This window comes from Crinia signifera, chromosome 2 (assembly GCF_055691185.1).
Source record: "Crinia signifera chromosome 2, ASM5569118v1, whole genome shotgun sequence".
Taxonomy (NCBI): Eukaryota; Metazoa; Chordata; class Amphibia; order Anura; family Myobatrachidae; genus Crinia; species Crinia signifera.
Window position 1 is genome coordinate 163302794 of NC_139218.1, and position 16584 is coordinate 163319377.

A 16584-nucleotide genomic window follows, 5' to 3' on the forward strand; every position below is an offset into this window, starting at 1 on the left:
GAGGTAAGAGGGCCCTGCTGCAAGCTTACAATCTATAGGGACATAGGAGGGAAACACAAGGACAGGCATCAGTAATAGCATATCAGTCCCACCAAGTTGCAAGTCCAGAAGGGAAGCTATATAATACATAAGTGCCTCAGAGGGTTATGCGTGTGGAACTTAGATATGATAGGCTTGCTTGAAGAGGTGAGATTTTCAGGGAACACTTGAAAGTTTGGAGGCTACTGCAGAGTGTTTTTGTGCGTGGAAGGGCATTCCATAGGATGGGAGCAGCCCAATGAAAGTCCTGTAATAGTGAATGCGAGCTAGTGATCCCCGCAGAACAGAGGTGCAGATCATCTTCAGAGTGGAGTGGTCGAGATGGGAGATATATGCTGCTGCAGTATGTTTAATAGCCTTATATGCAAGTAGAAGTGTTTTATATTCAATACGGTAAAATACAGGCAACCAATGGAGGGACTGGCAGAGAGGATCAGCAGACGATAAGCGTCTTGCTACGAAGATCAGCCTAATAGCAGCATTTAAAATGGATTGCAGTGGCGAGAGTCTGTTCTTGGGAAGACCAGTTAGGAGACTATTGCAATAATCAATGCGGGATATAATGAATGCATGGATTCTCTATCTAGTGCCTATATCTTGCTCATACACCCAAAGTCACTTCTTTACCAGGACAGCTCTGTGTCGGGATAGCTGTCTTTTCTGGAAAGTAATCATTCATAACGTTGTTTAAAAATGCTGGTATGCGTGCAGATAGGAGTAGGATTGGGATACTTTATGCATCCTGCTTTAACCCCTTCATGACAGAGCCAGTTTGTGCCTTCATGACAGAGCCCTTTTTTTCAAATCTGACATGTCTCACTTAAGTGGGGATAACTTTTTTTTGCTTTTACTTATCCCAGTGATTTTGAGATTGTTTTTTCGTGACACATTGTACTTCAAATTAGTGGTAAATTTGGGTCGATACAGTCTGTGTTTTTTTGTGAAAAATACCAAAATGTCGTGAAAAAATGGAAAATTTAGCGATTTGCAAAATGTTAAATTTTCTGCTTGTGAGACAAATAATCATACCACTCAAAATAGTTAATAACTAACATAGACCATATGTCTACTTTATGTTGCCATCATTATTTCAACTTCCTTTTCATTTTTTTGGACACTAGGAGGCTTACAATATGAATAGCAAATTCTCAAATTTTCAAGAAAATTTCAAACACTGATTTTTTTAGGGACCAGTTCAGTTCTGATGTGACTTTGAGGGACTTGTATGTGAGACACCCCCATAAATGATGCCATTTCAAAAACTGCACCCCTCACAGTATTCAAAACAGCATTTTGGAAGTTTGTTAACCCTTTAGGTGTTTCACAGGAATTAAAACAAAGTGTAGGTGAAATTTCAAAATTTCTTTTTTTTTGCAGAGTTTCAATTTTAATACATTTTTCTAACGAATACAGTAGATTTTACTAGAGAAATGTGACTAAAAATTGATTCCCCCAATTCTTTTGTTTTCAAAAATATCCTATATGTGGCCCTAGTGTGCACGTTGACCAAACCACAGGCTTCATAATAGAAGGAGCACCTACTTGATTTTGGAGCCTCCTTTTTATGAGATTTTTTTTTAGGCACCATGTAGGTTTCTAGGCACCATAAGTGCTAAAAGTTAGGAACCTCCCCCACAAGTCACCCCATTTTGCAATCTACACCCCTCAGGGAATTCATCTAGGGGTATAGTGTACATTTCAAACCCCCAGGGGTTTCACCAATTTTGGTACAACTGGGATGTGAAAATGGAAAATTACATTTTTTTACACAAACATGCAGTTCTGGCTCAAAATTTTTCATTTTCACAAGGAATGAAGGAGACAAAGCACCCCAAAATCTGTGCCCCAATTTCTCCCGAGTACGGCAATGCCTCACATGTGACCAAAAAATACCAGTTGGGTGCATGGCAGGACTCAGAAGGGAAGGAGTGTTTTTTGGATTTTGCAGCACAGATTTTGGTGGAATGAATGGTGGGTGCTATGTTGCACCAATACAGTGGAACCCCCCCCACAAGTCACCCCATTTTGCAATCTACACCCCTCAGGGAATTCATCTAGGGGTATAGTGTACATTTCAAACCCCCAGGGGTTTCACCAATTTTGGTACAACTGGGATGTGAAAATGGAAAATTACATTTTTTTACACAAACATGCAGTTCTGGCTCAAAATTTTTCATTTTCACAAGGAATGAAGGAGACAAAGCACCCCAAAATCTGTGCCCCAATTTCTCCCGAGTACGGCAATGCCTCACATGTGACCAAAAAATACCAGTTGGGTGCATGGCAGGACTCAGAACGGAAGGAGTGTTTTTTGGATTTTGCAGCACAGATTTTGGTGGAATGAATGGTGGGTGCTATGTTGCATTAGCAAGACTCCCAAAGCACCAATACAGTGGAACCCCCCCACAAGTGACCCCATTTTGCAATCAACACCCCTCAGGGAATTCATCTAGGGGTATAGTGTACATTTCAAACCCCCAGGGGTTTCACCAATTTTGGTACAACTGGGATGTGAAAATGGAAAATTACATTTTTTTACACAAACATGCAGTTCTGGCTCAAAATGTTTCATTTTCACAAGGAATGAAGGAGACAAAGCACCCCAAAATCTGTGCCCCAATTTCTCCCGAGTACGGCAATGCCTCACATGTGACCAAAAAATACCAGTTGGGTGCATGGCCGGACTCAGAAGGGAAGGAGTGTTTTTTGGATTTTGCAGCACAGATTTTGGTGGAATGAATGGTGGGTGCTATGTTGCATTAGCAAGACTCCCAAAGCACCAATACAGTGGAACCCCCCCACAAGTGACCCCATTTTGCAATCTACACCCCTCAGGGAATTCATCTAGGGGTATAGTGTACATTTCAAACCCCCAGGGGTTTCACCAATTTTGGTACAACTGGGATGTGAAAATGGAAAATTACATTTTTTTACACAAACATGCAGTTCTGGCTCAAAATTTTTCATTTTCACAAGGAATGAAGGAGACAAAGCACCCCAAAGTCTGTGCCCCAATTTCTCCCGAGTACGGCAATGCCTCACATGTGACCAAAAAATACCAGTTGGGCGCATGGCAGGACTCAGAAGGGAAGGAGTGATTTTTGGATTTTGGAGCACAGATTTTGGTGGAATGAATGGTGGGTGCTATGTTGCACCAATACAGTGGAACCCCCCCCCACAAGTCACCCCATTTTGCAAAGTACACCCCTCAGGGAATTCATCTAGGGGTATAGTGTACATTTCAAACCCCCAGGGGTTTCACCAATTTTGATACAACTGGGCAGTGAAAATGAAAAATTACATTTTTTTACACAAACATGCAGTTCTGGCTCAAAATTTTTCATTTTCACAAGGAATGAAGGAGACAAAGCACCCCAAAATCTGTGCCCCAATTTCTCCCGAGTACGGCAATGCCTCACATGTGACCAAAAAATACCAGTTGGGCGCATGGCAGGACTCAGAAGGGAAGGAGTGATTTTTGGATTTTGGAGCACAGATTTTGGTGGAATGAATGGTGGGTGCTATGTTGCATTACCAATACAGTGGAACCCCCCCCAGAAGTGACCCCATTTTGCAAACTACACCCCTCAGGGAATTCATCTAGGGGTATAGTGTACATTTCAAACCCCCAGGGGTTTCACCAATTTTGATACAACTGGGCTGTGAAAATGTAAAAATTTAATTTTTCATTTTCACAGCTCAGTTGTATCAAAATTGGTGAAACCCCTGGGGGTTTGAAATGTACACTATACCCCTTGATGAATTCCCTAAAGGGTGTAGTTTGCAAAATGGGGTCACTTGTGGGGGGGTTCCACTGTATGGGTGCTTCAGGGGTCTTGCTAATGCGACATAGCACCCACCATTCATTCCACCACCAAAAATCACTCCTTCCCTTCTGAGTCCTGCCATGCACCCAACTGGTATTTTTTGGTCACATATGAGGCATTGCCGTACTCGGGAGAAATTGGGGCACAGATTTTGGGGTGCTTTGTCTCCTTCATTCCTTGTGAAAACGAAAAATTTTGAGCCAGTACTGCATTTTTGTGTAAAAAAATTAAATTTTTTTACACAAAAATGCAGATCTGGCTCAAAAGTTTTCATTTTCACAAGGAATGAAGGAGACAAAGCACCCCAAAATCTGTGCCCCAATTTCTCCCGAGTACGGCAATGCCTCATATGTGACCAAAAAATACCAGTTGGGTGCATGGCAGGACTCAGAAGGGAAGGAGTGATATTTGGTGGTGGAATGAATGGTGGGGGAGGGGGGCTGGCGCTGCGACTGGTGGGGGGTGGGAGGGGTGCTGGCGCTTCGGCTACCGGGTGGGAGGGAGGGGGGGCTGCCGGGTGGGAGGGGGGGGGCTGGCGATCGGTGGTGATCGGTGCTGTACTTAACAGCACCGATCACCACCGATCACTGTGTTACCGAGCGACTTAGCCGCCGGTAACACAGAAAACGCTGCAATTGGCTGTTCACATTTGAACAGCCAATCGCAGCGATCGGCGGCGAGGGGGGGATGTCTGCTGTCAGGGACAGCAGACATCTCCAAACTGTCACCGCGTCTATAGACGCGGTGACAGTTCAAAGCCATGACGTATATATACGTCAACGGTCGGGAAGTACCTCCCGACCATGACGTATATATACGTCATATGTCTGGAATATCTATCTGTCTATATATATATATATATATATATATATATATATATATATATATATATATATATATATATATATATATATATATATATATATATACATATGTGTATATATATATATATATATATATATATATATATATACATATATATATATGTGTATATATATATACATATATATATATACATACATACATACATATACATATATACATATATATATACATATATATATATATATATATATACATATATATATATACATATATATATATATACATATATATATATATATATATATATACACATATACATATACATATATATACACATATACATATATATATATATATGTGTATATATATATATATATGATTTCATTTTATTCCTTTTGAAGTTTTTTACATGCGGGGGGGGGTTTGAGCTGGGGGGGAGCGCTGCTGCTGCTCCTTGATGACAGTGACAGGGAGCGAGCCAGCGAGGTAGGGGGAGCTGCTGCCGGAGTGAGCGCAGCTGCCGGGCGGGTAGGAGGGAGGGCTAGAGCGGCTGCCGGGCGGGTGGGAGGGAGAGCTGCGGATCGGTGGTGATCGGTGCCAGCACCGATCACCGCCGATCCCTGTGTTACCGAGCGGCTTAGCCGCCGGTAACACAGGAAACGCTGAGATTGGCTGTTCAGATTTGAACAGCCAATCACAGCGATCGCCGACCGGGGGGGGCACCCCTGCCCCCCCTGGGCGACGAGGGGGGATGTCTGCTGTCAGGGACAGCAGACATCACCTAACTGTCACTGCGTCTCTAGACGCAGTGACAGTTAGAAGCCATGACGTACATGTACGTCAAATGTCGGGAAGTACTTCCCGACCATGACGTACATGTACGTCAAATGTCGTGAAGGGGTTAAGTACTGTATGTTAAAATGAAGGGACCAATGGACACAGATTGGTTGCTCATTGTTTTGTTTGAATTCGCTGTTGTATGGAAAAATAGCTTATACCAAGGTGTATCATATATATATATATATATATATATATATATATATATATATATATATATATATATTCCACAGGATCCAATCCAATCACGGCATAGGACACAAGAACCAGCACACCACCATTTAGAATGCAAAAAAACTTTAGTATTTCATCTTCAGAGCCTTAAACATCATTTAGGTTCACAAAGAATAGGGTACTTATCGATATCCTAGAGGGGCTGAATGATGACAACAGCTTAACCCCCGTGGCCCTTAGACAGCTGTTTCGGAGGTCCTCCTCCTTCCTCAAGGGCACGGGCTAAGGGCCACGGGGGTTAAGCTGTTGTCATCATTCAGCCCCTCTAGGATATCGATAAGTACCCTATTATTTGTGAACCTAAATGATGTTTAAGGCTCTGAAGATGAAATACTAAAGTTTTTTTGCATTCTAAATGGTGGTGTGCTGGTTCTTGTGTCCTATGCCGTGATTGGATTGGATCCTGTGGAATATATTATTGTATATGCTCCAGCACCTGCAAACCTACTAAAATCAGAAGTGTGCGGTTATCTGCAATTCTTTATATATATATATATATATATATATATATATATATATATATATATATATATATATATATATGTATGTATCATCTATATATATATATATATATATATATATATATATATATATATATAATCAATATTTATATATGACGAAAACTGGAAGGCATCCAGTTGAATCGGCTGTTCAATCAGCCATGTTGCACTTGTTGGTTGCTCTGTATGATGCTTTAATATTTCAGTACACTTTTTTCTTCAATTAACATTGTGAGTGCTGGTCTGTTCCTGCCCTGATCCTCAGGTTAGGGAGGGTGCTATATACTACAATTCTTTGGATCCTGCACCACGTAATTGCTCTCCCCTTCAGTGCCATTTTGCTTATCAACCTATATCTATATATATATCTATATATCTATATATATATCTATATATATATATATATATATATATATATATATAGATATATATATAGATATATATAATGTCTAGTGTCATACAGCTCTAAAACACTGCCATCTGCTGGCAGCGAGTGAAACTACATCTACTAGCTTTCAAAGCATTTGCTTCAAGTTGGTTTACTAATAGTAATACTATATTCCTTTATTACTTTGCTATAGGACTCATTATCGTTATTTTAATTCTGGACTATTGCTGCTGTCTGTTAAGAATTATGAAGCACAAATGTTTTATGTTTTTATTTTCTTAGAATTTAATGAACATTGGGAGTTCTCTTCTGGATGTTTCCACTAAAGACCACTGGGACAAAATCCAGGTTTCCGAGGCAGGCACTGCCATTCTGCTAAAACAGTATGAAATCTATGTGGGTAACCTGGCTCGGAACATGAAGTACACCTATCTGAACCCTTTTACTATAAATACACCCAACATTGGTGAGCACTTGGTTGATATTTGTTAAATACATATTGCCTAATCTATACCATTTACCTTTTTAAATAGATTTTATTTCCCCTAAATACTGTACATACAATTTTAAAGATTGCTATAATCCTACTAACTTTCTAAAATAAATAGCATTCATGTTTTCCATTTGAGAAAGCTATTTGTATAAGATGTATTAAAATGTGTATGATTTGTACTTTTTGAGTTTCTTTCCAGTGAAATTATTTAATTTGTGCAAGAAAATTTTTTAGCTTAAAGTTTTCATATATCTGACAGTAAGTTGTGCCTGTTAGTCCCAGAAACACTTTTTTGAAGTGAGTTTTCATTTAAAATCCCATTTTTGATTGAGCAGATGGTGGATTATGTGTGTCCCCCACCCCAGGGTGGGAAAACACTGGAAAATAATTGGTGGTTCCTATTCCTTATCCCCCGTGAATTCTGCTTGTTGGGTGGGCATGAATTTGTTTGTATTTCTTCATTTTGTCAAGTGTGTGACAACCTCAAGTTGTTCCCGGGAATTTTACATCACTGATTTTAAGGCAGTTATGCTTACACAGAGGAAACTATAAATCTGGCAAGTACAAGTCCACCTGTAAACATTTTAATTGTATGTACAGTATCTTATTCAAAATGTTTTAAGTTATCACATAACCTGCCTGCAGGCTTAATGAATATACTCATTTCTTTTTTTAACAGTTGTCTCTATGGCACAGTTAGATAAGGCAAACTTTGCTGGAGCAGTGTTGCCAAGATATGAAACCCTACGTGGAGTTAAACCAAATGATCAGGAAACTGCAGTGATCCTTCCAATACCCAATTTCATGTCTTCCAATGTGAATGGTAAGGACTTTGGGCATGATTCAGTTATGGGCACAAAACCAATATTCCATGCTACAGAGCCTTTTTTTGCAGACAGTGCATGTGCTTCGATCAGTGCTGGTTTTTACCTATGGGCTGCAGGGCTGCAATCCCCCAGGCAAAATCCTCCACTGTTCTCTGCCTAAGTGAGGCCAGATGCAGTCTGTGAGACTGCTCTGGCTTCACTGTGACTGGTAGTGACGTCCTATTGGAAGTCCGACCTACCAGTCACTCAAGGCAGTCCCATTGGGAGGTTTTCCCTCCCTCTGGGATGCCTCTCTATGTGCAGCTGCAGGTCAGCCCCCAAAATGGGTTCTGTGCATGCACAGTACCACGGACAATACTGCGCATGTGCCAGTTTCCTCCCACAATCCAACAATATAATGGTAGGTCAATTGGCTTCCAATTAACCCTAGAATGTCTGTGTGTGCGTGTACATGTGGTAGGGAATATAGATTGTAAGCTCCACTGGGGCAGGGACTGATGTGAATGTTGAACTATACTCTGTAACACGTTGCGGAATATGTATGAGCTATATAAGAAACTGTTAATAAATAAGTAATAAATAATGAATGATTGTGGTGTATATCATGATCCACAATTAGCAAGCTCTGATTGGCTCGCAAGCCGTTGCGATATTAGCAGTTGCACAGCTCGTCCCCCTGTAAAAACAGCTCTGGGTGGAGGTGCTCCCTTGAGAGTGATTAGTTGCAGCAGTAAGAGAAAATAACTCTCTTTTAAAATAACATTTAACTTTAATTCATACTGTATATGGAATAAGTTATAGGAAATCACTGCCTCTTATAATTGGTTTTCTCTTACCCCCTACTACAAACCTGCAGGGATGCTTATTATAGTGTTCATGATTTCCCAGCGGCTCTGTCAGACAGAACCCCTTCTTTTTCCCAGGAGCACAGTTCATCATACGTCATATCCTGCTCGTCATAGGTCATATCCTGCTCATCATTCGTCATGTTCTGCTAGTCATATGTCACATCCAGCTTTCCCAATGTCACATCCAGCTTTCCCAATGTCACATCCAGCTTGCCTAATGTCATATCCAACTTGTCCTACAGCATATCCAGCACGCACTATGTCATATTCAGGTTGTCATACGTCATATACATGAAAGCAAACATCATACGTCATATCTGGCTCACCATGCATCATATCCGGCTCGCCCTAAGTCATAACCAGCTCATGAAACGTCATATTCAGGGAGCCTTATTTTTGGATTAAATGACCCCTCATGAAACTGGTTACTGGAATGGAAACAATTTAAAAGTACAAAAAGGTTTAAATATTTAAAAAGAAATATCCTACATTAAGTAACCAGTTGCTCTGTTATCAGCATAAAAACAAAATCTCTGATCAATATTGTCATATCAAAAGATATTTTTATTAAAAGATTCCTAAGGAGGTGGATCATATACTGGAATATAGTGTACACTATATAGTAAATAATGAGTATAGTAAACTATGTATGCATGCTCTCGCGGGTCAAATCTGCCTATATTGTCAATGACTGCAAGTTAAGGTGCAGGGGGGGGGGGTGACTTCTCTGGACGGCGTGAATAACCTGTTATTCCACTACAAGCACAAACTAGGGAGGTTTGAACAGACTAACCATTTCTTTAAGTGCACCAATTTTTTCTGTCTCCCAGGCCAGCTGCACAGTGTATAGCAAAAAAAAACACTTACCGGTGTAAAGCACAAGTAGTTGTCTTACCCAAGGTTCTCTGCTGTATTGTAGATAACAGCTGTATTGTCCCTGTTCGGGCGCCAAATGTGACAAGGAATCACATACACTGGATAAGATGAAGTCTTGGGGGAAATTTAATAGGATAGGATATTGTAAATACCCTGTTTGTTGTATCACTGTCTCCTTTTGTAAAGCGCAACGGCATATGCTGCACTATATAAGAAACTGTTAATTAATAAATAATTCAATTAATATTCAGAAAGTGAGAGATTTGGTAACAAATCTACAGTTTTTTTAAAGCGCCAATTATTTACACTTCAAAATCAAACTGGTTTTGCCATGTAAAAACTGAAGATTTCTTACCATATCTCTCACTTTCTTTGTCTCAATAAGTATTGAACACATCAATATTTTTCTTAGTAAATATATTTGTAATGGGGCTATTACAATGAAATAAGTGATGTGTAATAATGTGAAATGACACAGAAAAGTATTGAACACTCTTATGAAATGTGTTTAATACTTAGTACAAGAGTTTTTGTTGGTAATGATGGCTCCCTGCACGGGAGATCAGCTCTGGAGATTCCTTAGCCACTATCCCAGTCTCCAGGAGACAGGTAATTTGCAGCTCACATTCTGTTGTCACTGATTTAACTTTCAGCATTTATAAACTAACAAGGATATACAAATTGGAGAAGTGTGTATATATATACACATATATATAAGTTCATGGACAAACAGATCTTTATTATCGGATGAATATTGTTTATACATCTGTGTCTAATAATGACATTTTGATCCACCTTTCAAAGTTACTAGAAATAACGATTCAAAGATTACAAGCAGTTTTTCATTCAGTACTAAATTTATTGCATTTAATTTATATATTAATTTAGCATTATATTTTTTTTATTGATTATTTGTATTTTAAAGGTGCCCACACACTAGAAAGATCTGCGATCGTAAGATGTGCGCATAAATTAGCCGCCTTACGCTAATTTAGGCAAGCGCACATCATTACCAAAGATAGAGGTCAAGCATAAGGCTTCCTGCTTAACTGAAGTTCTCTGGGACTCACTGCCCAACCGTTAAGCATATTTTATACATATCCACATTGCCACAGCTCTTGTGCTGTATAGAGACTATTTGCTTGATAAGAACTGACTGTTCTTCCCAAAGAAGTGTTCAATATACAAGTTCTTATTTTATTCTATTATTATTTTTTTTAAATTCTGCATATACTTTTAGATTTTGCTCTGATTATTAACCCCTTAACTGGTACTTCTAGAAATCTTCCGGGCTGAGCTGCGCTGCTGGCGCAGGCAAGCCCAGAAGACATCCGGTCTACATCACTTTCTGATCCCCTGGGTAATGGTTGTAGTGCAGTTTGTACAAGAAGGGGGTGCAAGGTAGTGTGAATGGGGATGGGCTGTAGGGTAGCTGTAATAATGTAGTATGTGTGGGGAGGAGGTGCAGAGTAATGCCAATGTATTATTCTGTTTTAGTAGTAGGGCGCCAAATTTATTGTTTGCCAAATACCCTAGCACTGGCCCTGCTGCTCTGTCCTGTGCAGTGCGTGCCAGCCTATGTGTGCTTAAAAGACAGGCGGGTGGCTGTCCATGGCGAGTGATGTATGGCGCCTGTCTCGCCCGCAAGGGGGTGCCAGGGGTGCACAGGCACCTCCTAATGGCACCCCACACATGATTGCATGCATGCTGCACTGTCGCCGGTCCCCCCAGTCATGGCCGCCGCTGTCACTCACATCACAGAGCCTGATGCTGCTGCCCCAGACTGTGGCCACACCCCCCCCAATGTGTTGAGCCAGCCTGTGCTCTCTTTCCGTCCCTCCTGTCGTGTGCTGCGCTGCCTGAGGAAGGAGGAGGGTGGAGAGCTGCGACTGCTTCTGTGTGCTCCCCCAATTAGGGGGGAGGGGGCGCCGTGACATGATCTTGCTCCTGGTGCCATGGCTGCACCCTACACCACTGATTGTGTTCTTATAAGAGAGTATCAGTGTTATACAAAATCTATTTGTGTATACATTTTACAGTCCTTTTTTAAGAACATTCCTATTTGAGAATAAAATCATAGGATTATAAACATAAAATCAGAGTGTTATTTCTCCAAATCACTTGTCTGCAGTATTATTTATTAGCACTGGTGTTGATTAAAAATAATAAGAATAATAATAATGTGAAATGACACAGAGTATTGAACACTCTCACTGAAATGTGTTTAATACTTAATACAAAAGTTTTTGTTGGTAATGATGGCCTCAAAATGCCTCTTGTATGTAGAAACTAGTCGCAAATGTTGAAGGTTCCGTTGGCCTCTTCTATGAACTCTGATCTTTAGTTCCTTCCATCAAGGCCGTCTAAGCATATGGACTTGAAGCCAGAAGAGAGATAGCTAGGTGTTTTTTATTTTATTAATTTTACACTTAGTTAGGGCAGGAACAGTGTGAGGATTCTTTGAGAATCCTCCCACTGACAGCGCAGCAATGGCTGACAGCCTTAGAGGTTTTTGAGCTTTTACCCTATGCCAGAGGAGCATGTTAAGTTGTGGGAAAAAGCTCCATTAGTAGATGCTTCGGTTGCTAGATTATCAAAAGCCACGCTTTTACCTGTGCAAGGCGGGGCTGCATTTTAAGACCCAGTTGACAAAAAACTGGAGGGCTGTTTGAAAGCAGCATTTGAAGGTGTGGCTTATTCTATTAGGCTTATAATTGCCTCCGCATGGGTGTCCAAAGCTATGATAGCGTGGGCAAATACCCTGTGCTCTTTTCTGCAACCAGACACCGAGGCCTTCACTTTAGCTGAAAAGCTTAAAGCAGAGGAATATACGTGCAAAGCTGGTGAAGAAGCGGTTAAAATGCTGTCTCATATATCAGCTGTTTCTGTGTATACTAGGAGAGTTTTGTGGCTCAAAGCTTGGGAGACTGACAATGAATCCAAGAAATCCCCGGAGGCTTTGACCTTTAAGGGAGAATTACTTTTTGGCTTAGAGTTGAAAGCCATTATTAAGCAAGCAACAGGGGGAAGAGCACTATTCTTCCTATATCAGCAGCTAAACAAGGTTCATTTAGGTTTGCGGCCTTTCGTTCCTCCTTTCGGCCCTCCTTTAGAGGAAGTGTATCCTCCAGGGCTCATTCCAGTAGAGGACGTTTTGCTGCTTGGAAGGGAAAAGCGTCAAAGTCCCACTTCGGAGTCTTTACAAAGAAGCAGACTTCCAAAGGGGAGGAGAAGCCCTCAGCACGGCAGGGTGGAGACTCCGCAATCTGTACTCAGCATGGGGGGTCGCCTCTTGCAGTTCCGGGACACTTGGACCTTGTTAGGTCAGGATCCTTGGGTCCTCTCTGTGGTGTCCCAGGGTTACAGGATAAACCTGAAAGTGGTTCCTCCAAAAAGGTTCTTACCTACTCTGTTACCCAGAGAGACTCGCCTCAGAATGGCCCTTTTGGGGGTGGCCTCTCCTGGAGAAGGGCATAGTAGTTCCAGGTACCGCAAGAGAAAAGAAAGAAGGGGTTCTACTCCATTCTTTTCTTAGTACCAAAGCCAGACAATTATTTCAGGCCAATCTTGAGTTTTAAATCTTTAAATCACCACCTGTGGGTGGGCCATTTCAGGATGGAATCCCTGAGGTCAGTTCTGCTGAGCTTGGAGCAAGGGGAATTCCTAGCGTCCATGGACAGTCAAAACGTATATTTACATGTTCCCATTTGCAGAGAACATCAATCCTTACTGAATTTTGCAATAGGGAGGTTACACCTGCAATTTCAAGCGCTTCCCTTTGGGCTGGCTACAGCCCCAAGGGTATTCACAAAGATAATGGCGGTAATGGCAGAGACCCTGAGACTACAGGGTATAGTGGTCATTCCATATTTGGACGACCAGCTGTTCAAAGCAGAGTCGGCAGAGAAACTACAGCAAAACCTGTAGCCAAAAATCAGTAGCCATTCGGTTTTTACAGGACGGGTGGATCCTGAATCTTCAAAAGTCTCACTTGTGTCCTACTCAAAAACTGCAGTTCCTGGGGGTTATAATGGATAAACATCTACATTGTGTATTACTTCCGGAAGTAAAAGCCAGGGACATTGGTCAGCTGCTTTGGACAATTCTGAGGTCACCTGGTCCATCGGTATGACATTGCCTAAAACTATTGGGCAAAATGGTGGCAACTTTCGAGACCCTGCAGTATGCCAGGTTCCACACTCGACTATTTCAGTGGAACATTCTGGCGTGTTGGTCAGGAGATCCCAAAACCACGAAATCAGAAAAAGTGATCTTGGGACAGCGTTACTTTGGTGGACAGACGTGGACTCTCTTCAATGGGGTCGCTCTCTTCAGTATGGGAGTGGCTGGTGGTCACCACCGACGCCATTCTCCAGGGCTGGGGAGCAGTTGTTCTGGACAGGGCCAATGGTCTAGGGAAGAATCAGTATTACCAATAAACGTACTGGAATTGTGTGCAGTGTGGCAGACACTGTCACAAGCAGAGGAAAGACTGAGGGGTTCACCCATTGGCATAGTCAGACAATGCTACGTCTGTGGCATATTTGAACCACCAATGGGGCACGCGCAGCAAAATGGCGATGGCGGAAGTATCGTAGATTTTCCAGTGGGCAGAGAAAAATGTTCCGGCCATCTCTGCTGTATTCATTCCAGGAATCCAAAATGTGGAGGCGGATTTCCTGATCAGGGAGAAACTTCTGGAAGGAGAATTGGCATTACATCCCCAAGTCTTTCAGGAGATTGTGGCTTGTTGGGGCCTCCCAGAAGTGGACTTGATGGCATCCAGGCACAATTGCCAAGTACCCAGATTCTGTGCGAGGACCAGGGATCCTCTAGCTTGGGCGGTGGATGCCATGACAGTGCCATGGAAGTTCTGGATGGCTTATTTCTTTCCCCCGTTCCCTATTGCCCGGTGTTAAAGAGGGTGAGATCACAGGGGGCATCTGTGATACTGGTAGCGCCGGATTGGCCAAGAAGATCTTGGTATTCCAGCATTCGGAGGTTGTCAACACAGTCGTGGCGTCTTCCTCTGCGGCCAGACCTGCTCAGATAGGGTCCCTTTTATCATGACCTAGCTCGATTAAATTTGCCGGCCTGGCTCTTGAAAAAGAAGGGGTCTTCGGATGCGGTCATATCTACCATGATAAATGCTAGAAAACCAGTTTCCTCAAGGAACTATGATAGAGTTTGGAAAATATATGTTCGATGGTGTGAACGTCAAAAGGTTCACACTTCTCGGTTTAAGATTTCAAGACTTCTGGAATTCTTACAGGATGGTTTCTCTTCTGGACTAAATCTTCAGTCCTTGAAGGTTCAGATTTCGGCCTTGTATATATTCTTTCAGAAGAAAGTGGCATTGATACCGGAGGTGCAGACTTTTCTGCAAGGGGTTATTCGGCTGAAGCCTCCTTATAAGCAACCAGTGGCACCATGGGATTTATCCTTGGTGTTGTCAGTTTTGCAGAAACCTCCGTTTGAACCCTTAAGGTCGGCTAACCTGAAATTTATTACATGAAAATTCACTTTTTTGTTGGCAATCGCCTCAGCAAGCCGTGTTTCTGAGTTAGGAGCATTATCTTATAAGCCTCCGTTTTTAGTATTTCATGATGATAGGGCTGTGCTTAGAACAGTTCCTAAGTTTTTACATAAGGTTGTTTCTTCGTTTCATTTAAACCAAGAAATTGTTCTTCTGGTATTCAGTCCGCCGGATGAGACCAAAAAACTAACAGACTAAACAATGTAAATGTTGTTCGCGCTTTGCGCATTTATGTGGACAGAGTGAAAGATCTCTGTAGACTGGATTCTTTGTTGGTGTTGTATGATGTACACAAAAAGGGCTGGCCTGCTTCTAAACAGACCATTGCTAGGTGTTTGAAGTCAGTAATTGCTTTTGCCTATACTAAAGTTGGCAGACCAGTGCCTTCCAGGATCAATGCTCATACCACCAGGTCGGTTGCTGCCTCTTGGGCAGTGTGCCATGGGGCTACAGCTGAACAAGTATGCAGGGCTGCCACTTGGTCATCTGTTCACACTTTCACCAAATTTTACAGGTTCCATGAGTTTGCGTCGGAGGACGCATCGTTCGGCGAGCAGTGATGAGAACTGCAAACCTGAGCGTACCCTCCCAAAGGACCGGCTCTTGAACATCCCAAGGTTAAGCTGCGTCACCAGGATAGATGAAAGAGAAAAAGGGATTTTTGTAAGAACTTACCATTCGAATCCATTTCTCTAATTCTATCCTGGTGACACAGCGAACCCTTCTTTACGCCCAGTAAGTAATGCAGTTTTCGGTACTTGTTTCCTAGCAGGGCGCCCATTGCGGGCATCGCGGGTACATGGCATGCCATTATAATGACATGCGATGCGACCGACGCGATTACCGCGATTTTACATAGGGAACAATGTTAAATGTCCCAATTGACCCGATTTCACATAGGGAACAATGTTAAATGTCCCAATTGACCCGATTTCACATAGGGAACAATGTTAAATGCCCCCCCCCCCCCCAATTGTTAACGCCACTCCACGATCAACGTCAACCCGAAGCGTGGCGAGCGCAGCGAGCCCGCGAGGGGCGGCGGTACGCGTCCTCCGACCTTTTCATACCCCTACTATCCACTAGGGCGTGGAGTGAGAATAGAATAGTGTGGCGAGCGCAGCGAGCCACCGAGCCCGAAGCGTGGCGAGCGGACGCGGATACCTTCACAGGTATCCACATCCCCTTGCGGGCTTCACAGGTGTCCGCGTCCCCTCGCGGGGCTCGCTGCGCTCGCCACGCTTCGGGCTCGGTGGCTCGCTGCGCTCGCCACACTATTCTATTCTCACTCCACGCCCTAGTGGATAGTAGGGGTATGAAAAGGTCGGAGGACGCGTACCGCTGCCCCTCGTGG

At 42.5% G+C, this 16584-nt stretch overlaps 1 protein-coding gene across 3 annotated transcripts in view; it reads left to right on the plus strand.

Moving 5' to 3' along the window:
• Window positions 1–16584, plus strand: part of LOC146060192 (cadherin EGF LAG seven-pass G-type receptor 2-like) — a 264989-nt gene that overhangs the window by 111805 nt on the left and 136600 nt on the right. For all 3 annotated transcript variants that reach the window (XM_083173157.1, XM_083173156.1, XM_083173155.1), the window contains exons 20-21: window positions 6933–7116; window positions 7823–7966. In XM_083173157.1, the coding sequence (XP_083029283.1) occupies window positions 6933–7116; window positions 7823–7966 (328 nt within the window). The remainder of the gene's footprint in view (window positions 1–6932; window positions 7117–7822; window positions 7967–16584) is intronic.